The sequence below is a fragment of the Bos javanicus genome, chromosome 17 (assembly GCF_032452875.1).
Source record: "Bos javanicus breed banteng chromosome 17, ARS-OSU_banteng_1.0, whole genome shotgun sequence".
Taxonomy (NCBI): Eukaryota; Metazoa; Chordata; class Mammalia; order Artiodactyla; family Bovidae; genus Bos; species Bos javanicus.
In genome coordinates this window covers 45804552-45820372 of record NC_083884.1, presented here as the reverse complement: position 1 = coordinate 45820372, position 15821 = coordinate 45804552, and the positions used below count along the sequence as shown (strand labels likewise).

General features: G+C 44.4%; 1 protein-coding gene across 8 annotated transcripts in view; it reads left to right on the top strand.

Moving 5' to 3' along the window:
• Positions 1-15821, top strand: part of SFSWAP (splicing factor SWAP) — an 81060-nt gene that overhangs the window by 44263 nt on the left and 20976 nt on the right. For 6 of the 8 annotated variants that reach the window (XM_061384490.1, XM_061384495.1, XM_061384489.1 and 3 more), the window contains 2 exons: positions 3334-3564; positions 4615-4805. In XM_061384490.1, the coding sequence (XP_061240474.1) occupies positions 3334-3564; positions 4615-4805 (422 nt within the window). The remainder of the gene's footprint in view (positions 1-3333; positions 3565-4614; positions 4806-15821) is intronic. The other 2 variants (XM_061384491.1, XM_061384494.1) reach the window with 1 other exon arrangement.

The window sequence follows — 15821 nt, the reverse complement described above, 5'->3', positions numbered from 1 at the left end:
CAGAAGATAAAAGGTCAAAATCCTTGCTATATGAAGAGCTCTTGTGAATCAATAAGAAAAGTCACTGCAGTAGAAAAACAAAGGGCACGAAAAGATAGTTCACAAAAGAAAAATAGGTGGTACGTGAACAGATTTTTAAAATATATCTTCACTGACAAGATACTGTTCTTTGCCTCCACTTTGGTAAGTTAAAGTAAAAGAGAGGGTGTGGGCGGCTGGGCCCTCACACACCGTCCGTGGAGTGTTGTTGATAAGACCTCTCTAGAGGAGGAAGCCTGATGGTGGAGACCCACCTTAAACACAGACGCCCTCCCGCTCCTGGAAATGGCTGGTTCCCCAGGCTGTCTCGGCCAGGTGTTCATCACAAGGCTCATGAGCTTTCAAAAATAAAAAATTGGGAACAGCTGTGGGAGATTGAAATAAACTGGCAGGTCCACACTAAGGATACGACTGCCATTTATTAAAATGATGTATGTTGACATGGAAAGATGTCTACACTTGTTAAGTGGAAATAATAAGCGGGCTAAAACCTGTAAAGCATGGTCCCATTGTCCTGTATTAGTGCACATGCGCATGTTTGTGCCTCGGAACCATCCACTGATAATATTCAGATCGTTTTTTTCCCATATCCAAATTGCAGTTGGTCTTTCATTTTGTTCACCTGTGTTTTCACAATTTCCCACCAAGAACATATTTTACCATAGAAGTTAAAAGTTATTAATGACCTTAAGAAAGGAAGCATATCTGATGTGGAAGGCGGAGGGCCAGACACTGTGGGTTCACGCACAAGTGTTTCCTGAGAGTCGGTGCAGACCTGGGCCACATTAGTGCTGCAGTCCTAGCCTGTTCCAGGCTCCAGGTGAGCAGACCACACACTCAGTACAAACTGTGAAGAGTGGCCTGAAGGAGGAGAGGCCAGCAGGCCCTGCCGAGGAGAGGTTTCATTTGAGGAGAGCCGAGGAAGAAAGCTAGGCGAGGAAAAGCGGGCGACAGCTCCAGTTGGAGGACAGGGCTGGCCTGGAACACAGTGGGAGAGGTGGCCAGGAGCCTGGGCTGCCTCCTAACACAACAGGACACTGAAGGCTGTAAGAAGTGCTCTTCACATGTTATGATGTGACTTGCAAATAAGCTTCCATGTAGAAGCAATAGTTGTAAATTGAATAATTCTACAAAGGAAGTAATTCCTAATCGCCTGCTTTCTGGCTGAGCTACATTGGGAAAGTTACTTCACCTTTTTAACCTGCTTCCTTATCTGTAATGGGGAGGCCTGCTCATTTCTGTCTCTTCCTGGGGTCGCAAATGTGAAGTGAGGTGAGGCGTGTAGACTGCATATTAGTCAGTTCTCTTATTTTAAGTCACTTTAAAGTATATGCATGGTGTTGGCGTGCATTAAGCTGTGTTCCAGATGTTTTCCTTTTAATGTATTTGTTGGTTGAATTTATTTTAGTTTGGAGGCCTGAAGATGGGGAGTAATTGTTTTAAAATTGTTTTATGATATAGTACTTTAGCCCCAAGTTAACTTGAGTAATTCTGATTAACAGTTAACTGAAGTTTTCTTTTATAGTGACATGTTTCTTTGACTTTGATTTATTAAAGAGACCTAGAGGCAATACAGGGTTAATGTTATGATACTTTTTTCTTATGAAAAATTTCAAACAAGTGCAAAAACAGAGTCTGGCAGAATAGTCACCACACACACGTGCAGCACTGAGCATCCAGCTCCCGTGGCCAGCACGGACTGATTTTATCTATACACTCAGTCCAGCCCCCCCCTAGGATATTCTGAAGCAGATTCCAACATCTTGGCGTTTTATCCATCAGTGTGAGTGCATGTATCTCCAAAAGATAAGGGCTGTTCTTAACCACAGCAATTAATATTGACTCTCCCAACAAAGTGTATTTTTCCTTCTGTGTTCTTTGTCTGGGGTTTATTAGGAACGTGCACCACCCTGCACAGTCCAAGTGCATAGCTTTGCATACTCCACACAGAGACTGATTTTGCCCCTTTGATTCTGACTATAAAAAAGCACTTTGTGTGTGCCTTAGTCGCTCAGTCGTGTCTCTTAGCCACCCCATGGACTGTAGCCCGCTAGACTCCTCTGTCCATGGAATTCTCCAGGCAAGAATACTGGAATGGGTAGCCGTTCCCTTCTCCACGGGATCTTCCTGACCCAGGGATCAAACCCGGGTGTCCTGCATTGCAGGCACATTCTTTACCATCGGAGCCATCAGGGAAGCCCACTTTACCAACATTGAACATCTTAGAGTGTGCTTTGTAGCTTGAGGTGATTATTGACAAGAGATGATTATATGTTGCTGAATGGGTTATTTGCCAGCTTCAAGTCACACATGGATTTGGAACCATAAAATGCTGAAAGTGGGGATGCCTCGGGGGTCAGCTGAGTCAGCTCACCCTCACAACCCAGCCACTTCAGAACCTGCCTTCATTAACCCATATCCACTTCCTTCTCAGAGTCAGCCCATTTGTGCTGCACTTAAAATCACCCTTCATTGAGGTTTACTTGAATAGCTTCATCAGTAATAACACATGGTTTTTAAAACAAAGTATCTTATTACAACCAATTAGGTGTCCTTAGGAGCCATTTACCTAGTGTCTGAGGAAGAAGGGACCCAGTGAGTGAGTGATGAGTGGATGGGGGGAAGGGGAAGAAGATTGTTTCCTTTTGGGCCTTTGTATTTCTCTTAAATTAAAAATTCCAAATATTCTAGGAGAGAAAAAATTTGAACCACCTAAATTTTTGTTACCTTTGGTTTAAAATTGTCTTACAGGTTCAGAGAATAGTTTGACATAATGCCTGGCACAAAGTAGGCACCCAGTCAAATGTTTGCTGAATAAAGGAAGAGATTATCTTGCTTTTGTTTAAAAAAAAAAAAAAAGTTTATTTTATATAGTTGGGATTTTTTTTTTTTAGAAGTAACTTTTAATAGTGGAGTCGCATCATATGCTTACTTACAGAAATTCAGCTATGTGCTGAGCCCAGAAAAAGAAGGAAAATATCAACAAAAATTGACCATTTGGCCCTGAAGTGACCCCAGCTGGCACTCGGTGTGTGCGTCCTGACGTGGCCCGAGTTGGAGCCAGTGCTTTGCAGTGCCCTGCATCTGGCCTGGGGTGTGTGACATCCTTCTAAAGGCTCTCTGACATCTTGGGCACTACCTACGGCCCCTAGACCCTCCCTCTGCGTAAGATGTGGCTCCACTCCAGATGTTGCTCCCACCAACTGATGCTCATGTGAATGGTGGGGCCGAGATTTTTGCTCTGTGCTTCCAGTTACTTAAAAATGTATTACCATTTTCACCTTTTCTCAATAGCTTCATTTGCTCCAATAAGCTTTGCAATCAAGGCCAAAGAAAATGATCTACTTCCCCTGGAAAAAAATCGTGTTAAGCTAGATGATGACAGTGATGATGATGAAGAAAGCAAAGAAGGCCAAGAAAGTTCTAGTAGTGCTACAAACACTAACCCGGCAGTTGCCCCACCCTGTGTAGTTGTTGAGGAGAAGCGGCCTCAACTTACCCAGGAGGAGCTAGAAGCAAAGCAAGGTTTGTCAAATGTTTTAAACTTCTTAAAAGAAAAGTATGTACATACAAGATTAACCTACTAAGCCAAAAGTGCGGGACTGCCGACTAGAGTCTCCAGCCTTTGGAAGCCGACCACTGGGGAGCTGTGTGATGTTTTTGTTCAGCTGAGAAGCGCTCAGTCAAGTGAGGAGCACTGCTGTTCATTAAGCTCAGATGCAGTGCCCTCGGCGATTTGTTTTCCGAGGAGGAGCTGAAAGTGGCCAAGAGTGCTTTAATAGCAGCCCTGGGGCAAATGCTCAGCCCATGTTCCCAGCTCGGGTTAATGTTTTGAGCCAGCAGGTGCCCTTCTGTGAGGCCTCTCCCTACAGAACCATCGGACCCTTGAAGGAGCCGGGGCCCCTGCTGGTTTTCAGACTGCGGCTCGTCTTTATGGGTCACAGTGTGGCCGCCGCTCGCCTCTGATGCATGACCAGCAGTGTTCTACCCTTCTTTCAAAATAAGCACTGTTCTTCTGGTTTTGTGAATTGCTTTTTCTATGTATACACAGACAGATCACATAGCATTGATAAAAGATAACTCTTTAACCACAGGAGGTCCTAGAACTTGCGATATGCTGTAGTTCCTCTCCCCAGCACACATGTGTTCATGCCTGTGTTGCTAAATCTACATTTACTGCGTGTGAACTCAACTGTGTGTCGGTTCATTTGGCATAAAACACTTGTCACAGAGTGTTCATTGCCTGGTATGGCTGTTTGGGCACTTGTATATGAGAACCATTCCAAGAGTCTCATCATTCCAGGTTTCACTGCTATGGAACCCCATCAGCTTTCTGACTTTGAGTTTGAAAGTAAATTTATGAAAAGTACTAATAATAAGCATTATAAACTAATTCTCTCAGAAATCTGTTTGCCTGATTTGTTGACCTTTCCTGAAATCAGTATCATGTTCATGTTTTTAAAGTAACTGCATTGTATCTCATGGCCATGCTACTGCCCGTGAAAATTAAGACAGCAAGGTATTTATACAATACTGCTTGCTCTAAACATCTTTTTTCTTTGTTTATTCCTTAAGCAAAGCAAAAGTTGGAGGATCGACTGGCAGCTGCTGCCAGGGAAAAGCTGGCCCAAGCGTCTAAGGAATCAAAGGAGAAACAGCTCCAAGCAGAACGTAAAAGAAAAGCCGCTTTATTTTTACAGACCTTAAAAAATCCTCTGCCAGAAGCAGAAGTCGGAAAAGTTGAAGAGAGTCCTTTCAGCATAGAGGTGAGTTTTAAAAGGGTCCACATCAGTGCTCTGAACTAAGCACCATTGGTAGAAGTACCTGCGTGTGAATCCTGCAGCCTCTCAGCTCTCGAGCTGCGTGAAGGCTATGAGCAGCCCCTGCGCTTCTCCCCGGTGGGATGGAGCGCCTGTCCAGGCAGACCGTGGAGGGACCATGGAGTTCAGTTCCAGACCTGGCAGCAAAGTGAGGCACGCACATTTCTTGGTTTCCCCATGTGTGTAACAGTTATTACACTATACCGTAGTCTCTGAAGTGTGCAAGCACATATGCCTGAAAGATAAATATATACTTTAATTTAAAAATCCTTTGATGCCCAAAAATGCCGGCCATCATCTGAGCCTTTAGCAAGTCGTAACCTTTTTGCAGTAGTAACTTCGCTGATCACAGATCAAATAATGAAAAAGGTTTGAAATAATGCAAGAATTAACCAGACTGTGACACAGATGTGAAGTAAGCATATGTCGTTGGGAGGATGGCCTTAATAGATTCACTTGGCACAGAGGTGCCACAAACCTGCAATTTGTAAAAAAAAAAAAAAAAAAAAACAGTATCTGTGAATTCCAACAATTTGGGAAAAAACAAACCATAGTATCTGTGAAAATGAGGTCTGCCTGTACTGTATAGCTGGCGTCAGCAAGAGTCTGATGAAAATTCTCATAACTCACATACACACACCACATTCTGGGTGCAGGGTCAGAGTCCAGGCCTCTGGGCCCAGGTTGGGAGCCTGTGCTTTGTGGTGACCTCACAGGAGCAACGGAACTTCACCTCGCACCCACCTCAGGCCTGGACAGACCCACCAGAGCACTCATGTTCCTGCCGTCACAGCAACCCTGAGCTCACACTTAGGCTTATGGTCTTACTCAGGGATCTAGGTTACTATCAGCACTTCAATTAAAAGAAAAGTTAGATAAGATATGGTCACTGTCATCTTCTCTTAAGACAAGTTGTGAGGTCAGAGCCTCACAACTCTTTCGTAAGCTGTAGGACCAGAACTTAGCCCCCTGGCCCATTTCCTCCCTTCAGAAGGCTGTGGAGGGGGGCTTGGACCACTCAGAGCAGGGCTCACGCCACTTCACCAAGTGTCCCCGAAATGTCTTTTGCAGCTCTTTCCCCTGTAATGTAGAACGGGCCCTGTGCGTCTTTTACTTTAATTACGTTGACATTTCTAAGAGTTTAGAGCCATTATTCACAACTGATTTTTGCTACATGTAGCCACAGGTTTATTTGTTTCTCCATGGAAAGCAGCATTTTTCAGCATTGTGTTGAAGGTCAAATCGGCTTTCTCACCTCAGGAGTCAGTCAGAAATTCAAATCTGGCAGGAGGCCTCAAAAATAATAGCTGGATCAGACTGGGGAGCAGCGAGCGCTGGCTTACATGGCACCTTCAGATGCGTCCGTCCCCCCTTGGGGAGGGCCTCGCTGCCACCAGCCGGGCCAAAAACAGGAAGGCACCCTCGGTCATCGCCCAGCTTTGGGAGGACCTCTGGACCAGTGCAGGGGTGAAACTGGCAGCCACTAAGACTGCGTTAGATGTAAAAGGAAGAAGAGGCAGGATATGGAGCAGCTCCACTTTTATGGTTGCAGCTGTAAAAATTATGCATATAGCACCAGGGCAGGGAACTTAGGAAGACAGGGAACTGCCTCCACGGGAGGGGTGTGAGTGGCTATATTCATTTTCCTTATTGTTTGGATGTCACTTGGGCAGTGAATAAAGGACGTAATTAAAAGTTTTCCACATACATAGATACTTTAACCAGTTATTCTACATGGGTGCATCTATATTTTCTAATAAAATTGTCTAAATGCAAACTCAATCACAACCAGAGTCATTCATCCTTAATCCAGTTTTTCTGTCTGCTGTACTGCCAGTATTGTCACAGGTACCAGAATCGCTTCTCTATAAACACAAGATAGCCTGAGACTTAGGTTCGTACCCTGTTTGTCTTTTTTGTGGCATCTCCCACTGTGTTCTTTTCAAGCATGTATTTTAAATCTGTAGTACCTTAGAAATGAGTGCTTATGCTTCATGTTTAAATCATTGGGTCGATCTTCCTGGACATCTAGTGGGAAAGATTATAGCTACTAAACTATTTCAACAAAAATGTTAACAGTACTTGCAGGTGGTGATATCTTTAATGACTTTGAAACAAAATACGTGAATTGGCAGCTATCATAAATGAGATTCACACTTGAAAATATTTTCAGTCTAAAGCAGCTTCTGGAGACAGGTGACCCTGACTCTGTTGACCATTTCCTGTGCACTTAACTCCCAGGCTGACATGTCCGACCCCACTGCTCAGGTGTATTATTTCAGTGTCCAGGGGACTTGGAGTTCAGTGGCGTCAATTTTGGTTCCAGCTTGTGCTTCTTCCAGCCCAGCGTTTCTCATGATGTACTATGCATATAAGTTAAATAAGCAGGGTGACAATATACGGCCTTGACGGACTCCTTTTCCTATTTGGAACCAGTCTGTTGTTCCATGTCCAGTTCTAACTGTTGCTTCCTGACCTGCATAGAGATTTCTTAAGAGGCAGATCAGGTGGTCTGGTATTCCCATCTCTTTCAGAATTTTCCACAGTTGATTGTGATCCACACAGTCAAAGGCTTTGGCATAGTCAGTAAAGCAGAAATAGATGTTTTTCTGGAACTCTCTTCCTTTTTCCATGATCCAGTGGATGTTGGCAATTTGATCTCTGGTTCCTCTGCCTTTTCTAAAACCAGCTTGCACATCTGGAGTGATGCTTGGTATGTAATAAACACTTGGTAACTGTTCATTGGATGCATGACCATCAGTCCTTTCACACATCAGCCCTTATATCAAGCTAATCTGCATGTGCTGTGCGCTGTTCACTCCTCCCTGCTCTCGGAAGCACGGGCCCTACTCAGGGTTTTACTGTATGACGGCTCCTGTGACTTGTGCACTCACTGAGGTGAGTGTACCCACAGAGTAAATCCCTGACCGTGGAATTGTTATTACATTTCCGATTTTTAAATTTAATTCACCATTAAATTAGGCCCTACAGTGATTATTGCGGTCCCGGACTGGGGTGGGACGTTTTTGTTTTTTTGTCTCCCTTGTGTATGAACATAGCTTTGTTGCCTCCCTGCCAGCGCTGGTTATCATCCACCTTAATTCTCAGTCTGACAGGTGGGAAAATATGTTATCTCTTTGGTTTAACTGCATATTCTAATTATAGGGGACATTGAGTAACTTTTCACAGGTTTCACGGCCTTTCTGTTCTCCTGCTGAGAACACTCTCTATGGCCTTTGCTTTTCTCCTGGCTGACTGTCTGTCTCTGCTGTTTTTGTGTTAGCTCTGTGTCATCAGCATTACCAACAGTTTCTTTTTTGTCTTTTAATCTGCCCCACTGGGAATTTACTTCACTTTGAGGAGCATATAGCTAGGCACAATACAAACCACTAAATCACATCTTTTCCCACTAGTGTAAAGGGCTCCCTTTATTGTATACTAAATTCCCGCTTGTGTTTGGTCTATTTTTACATTCTTGTCTGTTAGTTCCATTGGTCTCTTTGTTAGGAGAGGTGATTTTATGTTTAGGTATAACTTTTAAGGATGTCTTGAAGTGTATTTATTGACATGGACAGATACTAGTTACGTTAAATGTTTAAGCGGTGTATAAAATACATACAAACCTGTTCATGAGTAGCACTTGGAAATCTGTGTATATACCGTCCCATTTTGTGTATGTGTGTCTGTGCACACGTGCACTGTTAATTCAAAATGAAGAGAAATCAGAAGTTTTGAATCAAGTCTCTGTTGAATCATGGCATCATTTCCGTGGTAACAACAGACTTCAGTACTTTGTTTAGATGCAGTAACTTTTTTCAGGTTAATGATCCTGCCAGGTTTAAGGTCCAGCAAGAGTTTGAAAAGAAAAGGGGAACAAAAATAACCCATGTTTGCTGAGCCTCTGTGATAATTCCGGGAGCTTTGGGGTATGAATTAGAAACCTGTTTCTCATAACCAGTCACTTTTGAGTGGTTGGCATCTACACGTGAACATTTCTACCACACCGGCCCTGTAAGGTGCAGAGCAGCTCTGAGTGTGTGGGTGAGGGCCCCGGGCCCCCAGGACAGCAGAGGGGGCACCGGGACTGTGAGGAACCTGGATCATTTGGAGAGGTGACAGTAGCGAGGAGGCCCAGAGGCTCACCTGTGGGGGAGGCCGGTGAAGCCTGTGCAGGCAGTGATAATGCCTGCAACCCTGCATCGAAGGGTCTGTGGAGGAGGCGCAGAACAAGTCAGTGACACAGGCAGGTCTGGGAGAGGCTGGACCACTGGCTGCAGTACAAGTGGGACACTGACGAGCTAAAGCAGTGTTTCCACGGGAAGGGTATGTATGGAGTAGCATTGGCAAGGCTGGCAGCAGCACGCCCAAGCAAACACAGCTGATGAGAGGGGAGGAGAGGGTGCCAACAGAGTGGAAAATGCAGGGTCATCTGGACAGAGGCCTCAGCAGTCAGACCTGGGCCATTGCCCTGCTGGGAGGGTTGCAGGGCATGCCCAGCACGGGTAGAAATTTGCAAATACAGTTCTAGAGGATGCATTTCAAAGTCTGATTTCAAACGTTACCTTGAGTCTTTTGCATGATTATCCCATTTCCTAGTTAATGTAGTGTTACTTCAGAAATAAGATTTTATTTTAAAATGTGTGTTAGTCTGCTTTTGAGCAATTTGTTTTCCCACAGCAGGAAATAGTAGTTGCTAGTTTGTGTGTTAACTTGTTGACAAATACTTCATTGTGATCAAAGACAGATTAATATTTTTCAGTGTTACCAACAAAAGGGATGTCAGTTTTTAAATACGCCTATGAGTATCTGATCTTTCTAAAGTTCCTTTTGATTTTGCCCGCTCACAACTCAAACCAGCCTATGCTCTCCCCACTGCCCATGATGATTTGTGCCTTAGTCATCCTTGCTGTAATATTAACATTCCGTCCCTGAGAGGCCGCTTTGCTTGTTTGGCACTGGTTGCCATGTGGTTCTGTTGCTGTGTCTCCTGTGGGCATCACGGGCAGCTTCTCACAGGTCACTGTGAGCAGGGCCTTAGCCAGACACCTTCAGAAACCAGACACAGGACATGTGGGGCTGCAAGGAAGGTCTTGACTCAGCAGTGGCTTAGTCTCTCAGGTTATTCATATAATTTATAGTATAAATTAACGGGTCATTTGCCTCCTTCAGGATATACACTATACAGTATAGTAGCTGCTAACCACATGTGGCAATCTCAGTTTTGTTTCTGTTAAAGTTTTTTTTTTTTTTTTAATGTAGACCATTTTTAAAGTCTTTATTGAATTTATTACAGTATTGCTTCTGTTTAATGATTTGATTTTTTTGGCCAGGAGGCATGTGGGAGAGACCAGGGATCAAGCCTGCACCCCCTGCATTGGAAGGCAGAGTCTTAACCACTGGACCACCAGGGGACTCCCTGACAATTTCAGTTAAACTTAATTAAAATTTGGGCTTCAGGTCCTTGACCACACTAGCCATATTTCAGGTGCTCCATAGCCACACGTGGCTGGTAGCTAAATGCAGCAGATGGTGCAGAAACAGAACATTTCCACCACCACAGCACGGTCTACATTACAGAGCTAGCTGGGTTTTCATTCTTTTTTGCCAGTAGTTTAAAAATCCATATTGCTGCGTCAGTCAGGGCTCTATATTATACATGCTAGAAACCTACCCTACTGCCCCCAAACGACTTAAGCAAAACCACTAACTAGTTGGGTTTGCTTTCTGAGTTGTGAGGGTAGCCTAGCTCACAGGACGTCACAAGGCATCTCAAGGATGCATCCACAGGCCCAGCCTCCCCTGGCTGGCCACACTCTCCAGCTCTGTATTGTGACAGCTGTCATAAAATCAGTGTGCATTAAAAATAAATAAATAAAAATTGATAAATTTCTGTGTAGCCATTTTAATACTGAAGATGGAAGAAAAACATTTTTGGCATATTATTCTTTATTATTTCAAGAAAGATAAAAAATACAACTGAAATGCCAAAAAAGAAAATGTGTGCAGTGTATAGAGAAGGTGCTGCAGAAGATCAGATGTGTTAGAAGTGGTTTTTGAAGTTTAGTGCTGGAGATTTCTCACTAGACAAGGCTCCATAGTTGGGTAGACCAGTTGATAGCTTTCAAATTGAGACATTAATTAAGAACAATCAGTGTTATACCACCTGGGAGATAACTGACATACTCAAAATATTCAAATCAGGCACTGAGGATCATTTGTACCAGCTTGGTTGGGTTAATCACTTTGATGTCTGGACTCCATGTAAGTTAAGCAAGAAAACCTTCTTGACCATACTTCCCCATGCAATTCTTTACTGAAATGTAATGAAACAGTCCATTTTTAAAACAAATTGTGACAGGTGATGAAAGTAGATACAATAATGTGGAACAGAAGAGATCATGAGGCAGGCCAAATGCACCAAAGGCCAGTCTTCATTCAAAGAAAGTGATATTGTGTATATAGTAGTATTGGAGGTGAGTCCTCTATTATGAGCTACTTCCGGAAAACCAGATGGATTAATTCCAACAAGTACTGCTTCAAATAGACAAACTTAAAGCAGCACTCAACAAAAAGCATCTGGAAATAGTCGACAGAAAACAAATAATCCTCCATTGGGGTAACACAAGATCACGCATTTCTTAATGATCAGGCAAAAACCACCTGGCTGAGGAGGCAGCTGTTTCCTTGGCTGAGAAGTTCTGATCCATCTGCTGTATTCACCAGATATTGCACCTTCAGATGTCCATGTATTTCGGTCTTTACAAAGTTCTCTTAGTGGAAAAAATTTCAGTTTCCTGAAAGACTATAAAAGGCACCTGGCTCAAAAAGATAAAAAGTGTTGGAAAGATGGAATTACAAAAGTGAGAGAAGTCGCTTAGTCATGTCTGACTCTTGGCAGCACTATGGACTGTAGCCCACCAGGCTCCCCCTCCATCCATGGGATTTTCCAGGCAAGAATACTGGAGTGGGTTGCCATTTTTTTCTCCAGGGGATCGTCCTGACCCAGGGATCGAACTCAGGCCTCCCACATTGCAGGCAGACTCTTTACCCTCTGAGCCACCAGGGAATCCCTGGGATTACAAAACTGCCTGGAAAACAGTAGAAGGTAGTAGAACAGAATGATGAGTATGTTGTTCAATGCAGTTCTTGGGGAAAATGAAAAATGTATCTTTTGTTTTTACTTAAAAACCAAAGGAGCTTTTTGGTCAACCCAGTAGTTCCATGGCTTGTGTCATAAATATCCATGAACTACTTCCTCTGTGTTGCTGGAGTGTGTACCCCACCGCCACCTGTGCACACAGGAACGCCTTTGGTGTAGTCGGAGAGGCCAGGATGCACCCCTGCCCTGTCGTGTGCCACGTGCTGGGATGCTCCCCAACACTGGAGGCCAAGAAGCCCACCTCCGGAGCAGTCATGGGGGCCCTGGGAGACCAGGTCCTCCTGCTTATGTTTGGGTAGAGCACCTGCATCTCTGCAAGTCTCTTAAACTCTGCATTTTTACTTGCATTCTGGGCATAGGTACCCCTGTGGGCTACACTGGGCTTCTCCCTTGACTGCTGGTGACCCTGCATGTGAGGCATGACCTGAGTCTGTTTCTTCAGGTGTGGTCACGAGAGCCACTGCCCTGGGCTGTAGGATGCATCTTGAAGTTTCTGGGTTTCAGAAGCACTGGCATGTTGCGGAGAACGTACATCTCCAGACTGCTGAGACATGCTGGCGCACACAGCCTGCCCCTGGAGCCACCACTGTGGGGGCTACCACTTGGCATGTAGGATTGGTTATCCCGTTCTGTTGTTATTCTCAAGTCTAACTGCTTGGTTTTTAATGTCCTCTTTGTATTTTTAAGCTGAAAAAACAGTGAGGTCATCAGAATGCGTCATCTTAATTCTGCCCAGCCAAGCGCCACCCCCACCCCCACCCCCAAGTTGCTGATTTTTACTTTAATGGTGAAGGGTAATAGATCATTTTATTAGAATAAATGGATCTATGACTTAATTGCAAGTTATATTTTTAATATATTGATTTACTTATTCCCTCGCCTCAAAATGAAATAAACAATAACCACAGTGGTAAAATAAGTGTTACTAACGATGGGCATTAGGACAAAGGCAGCAGAAGCAGTAATGAAGCTCAGAGATACAAATCATCAGGCTGGCAGTAATGTATAAATAGGGATTCATCTAATGAGTTGCCTCTCCCCCTCCTGGCCTGGTGTGGCTGCCTGCAGCGCCCCGTCCCCCTGGTTCCTGTTCTTTGCAGACGTCCTTAGGGGGACATATTTTCCCCTTCTCCCCCTCCTAGTGCAGCGCTCATTATCACTCGTCAGTGCCATTCTTCTGTCCCCTGTGCTGGAGAAGGAGAAAGCCATCCTGTGTTTCTCTTCATTCAGCCATCACTTAGATAAAAGATGGAGTCTCAGTTCTCCTAAAACGGGCTCTCTGGTTCCCAGGGAAATTCCCCACAGCAGCCCCGACTGCCCTGCATTCCTAGAGGCCCTGGACCTTCAGCATTACCTTCAGCATTCCTAGAGGCCTCACGTGTGCTGGCCTGGAAATTCTTAGTGGTGACTTATTACCCCCAGTTCCATCTCACTTTTTCATGCGGGGGGTGTGTGTGTGTGTGTGTGCTCAGTCGTGTCTGACTCTCTGCGGTCCCATCGACTAGCCCACCAGGCTCCTCTGCCCATGGGATTCTCCAGGCAAGAATACTGGAGTAGGTTGCCATTTCCTCCTCCATGGTATCTTCCCGACCCAGGGATCCAACCTACATCCCTTGCATCTGCTGCATTGGCAGGTGAATTCTTTATCTCTAGTGCCACCTGAGAAGACCTACATATATTCCTAATTTAGAGTCCATGGTTATTGGGGTTTTTTAATGCACTAAAAGCTGGTTTTCCAGCCTGGCAACAGCAGAGTTCTCTACAAGCCGATGGATGTGGGGGTGAAGGGGGCAGCATTTCCCTTCCTCCAACCTCTAAAGTTAGAAAACTCACTACATTTTATTAGTCTAAATTTATTGTATCACTTTGTATGTGTGTTTAGAAGTGCCAGAGTGGGAATTAGGTGTTCTTATATATAAAGTTTTGTATCTACATGTTAGAATTGTTTAACAACAACCAATTATTTTAAAATTTAACCTGAAAAAATATTATTGCAGGACTTCCCTGGCGGTCCAGTGGTTAAGAATCCTCGATTCCACTGCAGGGGGCACAGGTTCGATCCCCAGTTGAGGAACTAAGATCCTTCAAGCCATGCCAAGTGACACCAAAAAAAAAAAAAAAAAGGAAGAAACAGATTACTGCACTAAAATAATTTGAAGTAAGAAAGACATTTTTGATAAGAAGAACTGTCTCATGATGAAATGGTTTCCCTGGAGACAGTTTAAGCAAAACCTTAAAAATGCCCTGGGCCGCATTGCCACGATGGAGAAGAGTGAAGGCCGGACAGGAACACCAGGCGGCTATGTGCCCTTCCACAGGGGGCCTGGTTACTAAGAGTATTTTCATGGGAATAAACTGCTTTGGGAGCAGGGCATATTGTTCTTGAGCGATTCTCAGCCCCACTGCCTCTCAGCTCACAGTGAATGAAAGATGTGAAGACAGTGTGTTGTGAGTGTAAACGACAGGAGGCTGGCAGGAAGGCAGCCCTGTTCTCTGGGCATGCCCGTATTGGAGGGGCGATATCTTTGGTGGCTGTCCCACAAGACCACCATCATGGTTCCTCTCAAGTCAGGGGAAGAAGCATAGCTTCAGAAGAATAATTTGCACAAAGTGTTGTTTTGCCTCATCCAGTTGGCCTTATCCAAATGGACCCAAGGAGAAGGGAAGCCAGGCCTGCTAGAGCCCACCACCTGCCAGCAGCTGCACCCACTCGGGGCTGCAGCCCCTGCCTGGGATTTTTTTTTTTTTTTTTTTTTTCATGAACCTTAACAGCTTGAAAGTTCTGAGGCACAAAATGATAAATTCCAGATTCTTCGGTGTCTCTCTGTGTATGGTGTTTACTGGCTGTAGTTAAAACTCACGTAAACTGAATCAAGGAAACGACCTTGCTCAGGATGAGGGAAAGGGGCTGAAGGGGGTGGCTGCAATTGCAAATATGAAATGCGGTTTGGGGGTGTTTTTTGTGGTTTTCTTATGTGTGGCTTTTTTGTTTTTGTTTTTTGTAAATTCTTTTTTTTTTTTATCTTACATTGTGACATGGACAATGTTAATGTCAATAAAATAGGACTACCACATCATTTTTAAAGTTGAGTAGTAATTGCCTTCCTGGTTGGACCGTAGTGAACAAGTTCTGGAAATGGGACTGCTCTGGATGCACACTGCTGAGAGTGGTGGCTCCTGGATGTATGCGCTGGTGTCTTGACGTGAAAGTTCAGTAGGCAGCAGCCCTAAGATCTGTGCACTCTATGTGTCTGTCATACTTGGATACAGAGGTCTGAAGACTGATAACCCATTAAGTGAAATTCCTTGCTGAGTTGATACATGGGGAGTAAGGCTGGGTTGCGTTGATGGGATTGTCTTGTCTGTGGTTCCTGTTAGTGGCTTTATTTTTTTACTTTCAGTTTTACTGAGGTATAATTGTGTCACCTGAGAAAAGGTGCACATCAAGTTTTATTTGGGACAAAAATGAGGATGATAGCCTGGGGAGACAGCCTGTCAGACCTCTGAGGAACTGCTCTTGAGAGGTGGGGGGCAGGGTCCGTGTATACGTGAGTTTGGTGAAGCGGAATGTGCAGTGAAACACGTTTTGGCGGAAGATGGCTGCTTATCAGGAGGAGCAGATGTCTCTGTTAGTAATGTTAGTGCTTTTCCAGGCATGAGGAGGTACAAGAATCGCTCTTAGAATCTTCTCCTGTAAAGGTCTAACTATCTGAAGGCACGTTCTGCCAGTTTTTCCCAGAGCACAGAGGGCCTCTTTCCTGATCTCTGCCCTGAACTTCTTTCAGGGTGTCAAAGGTCAGCAA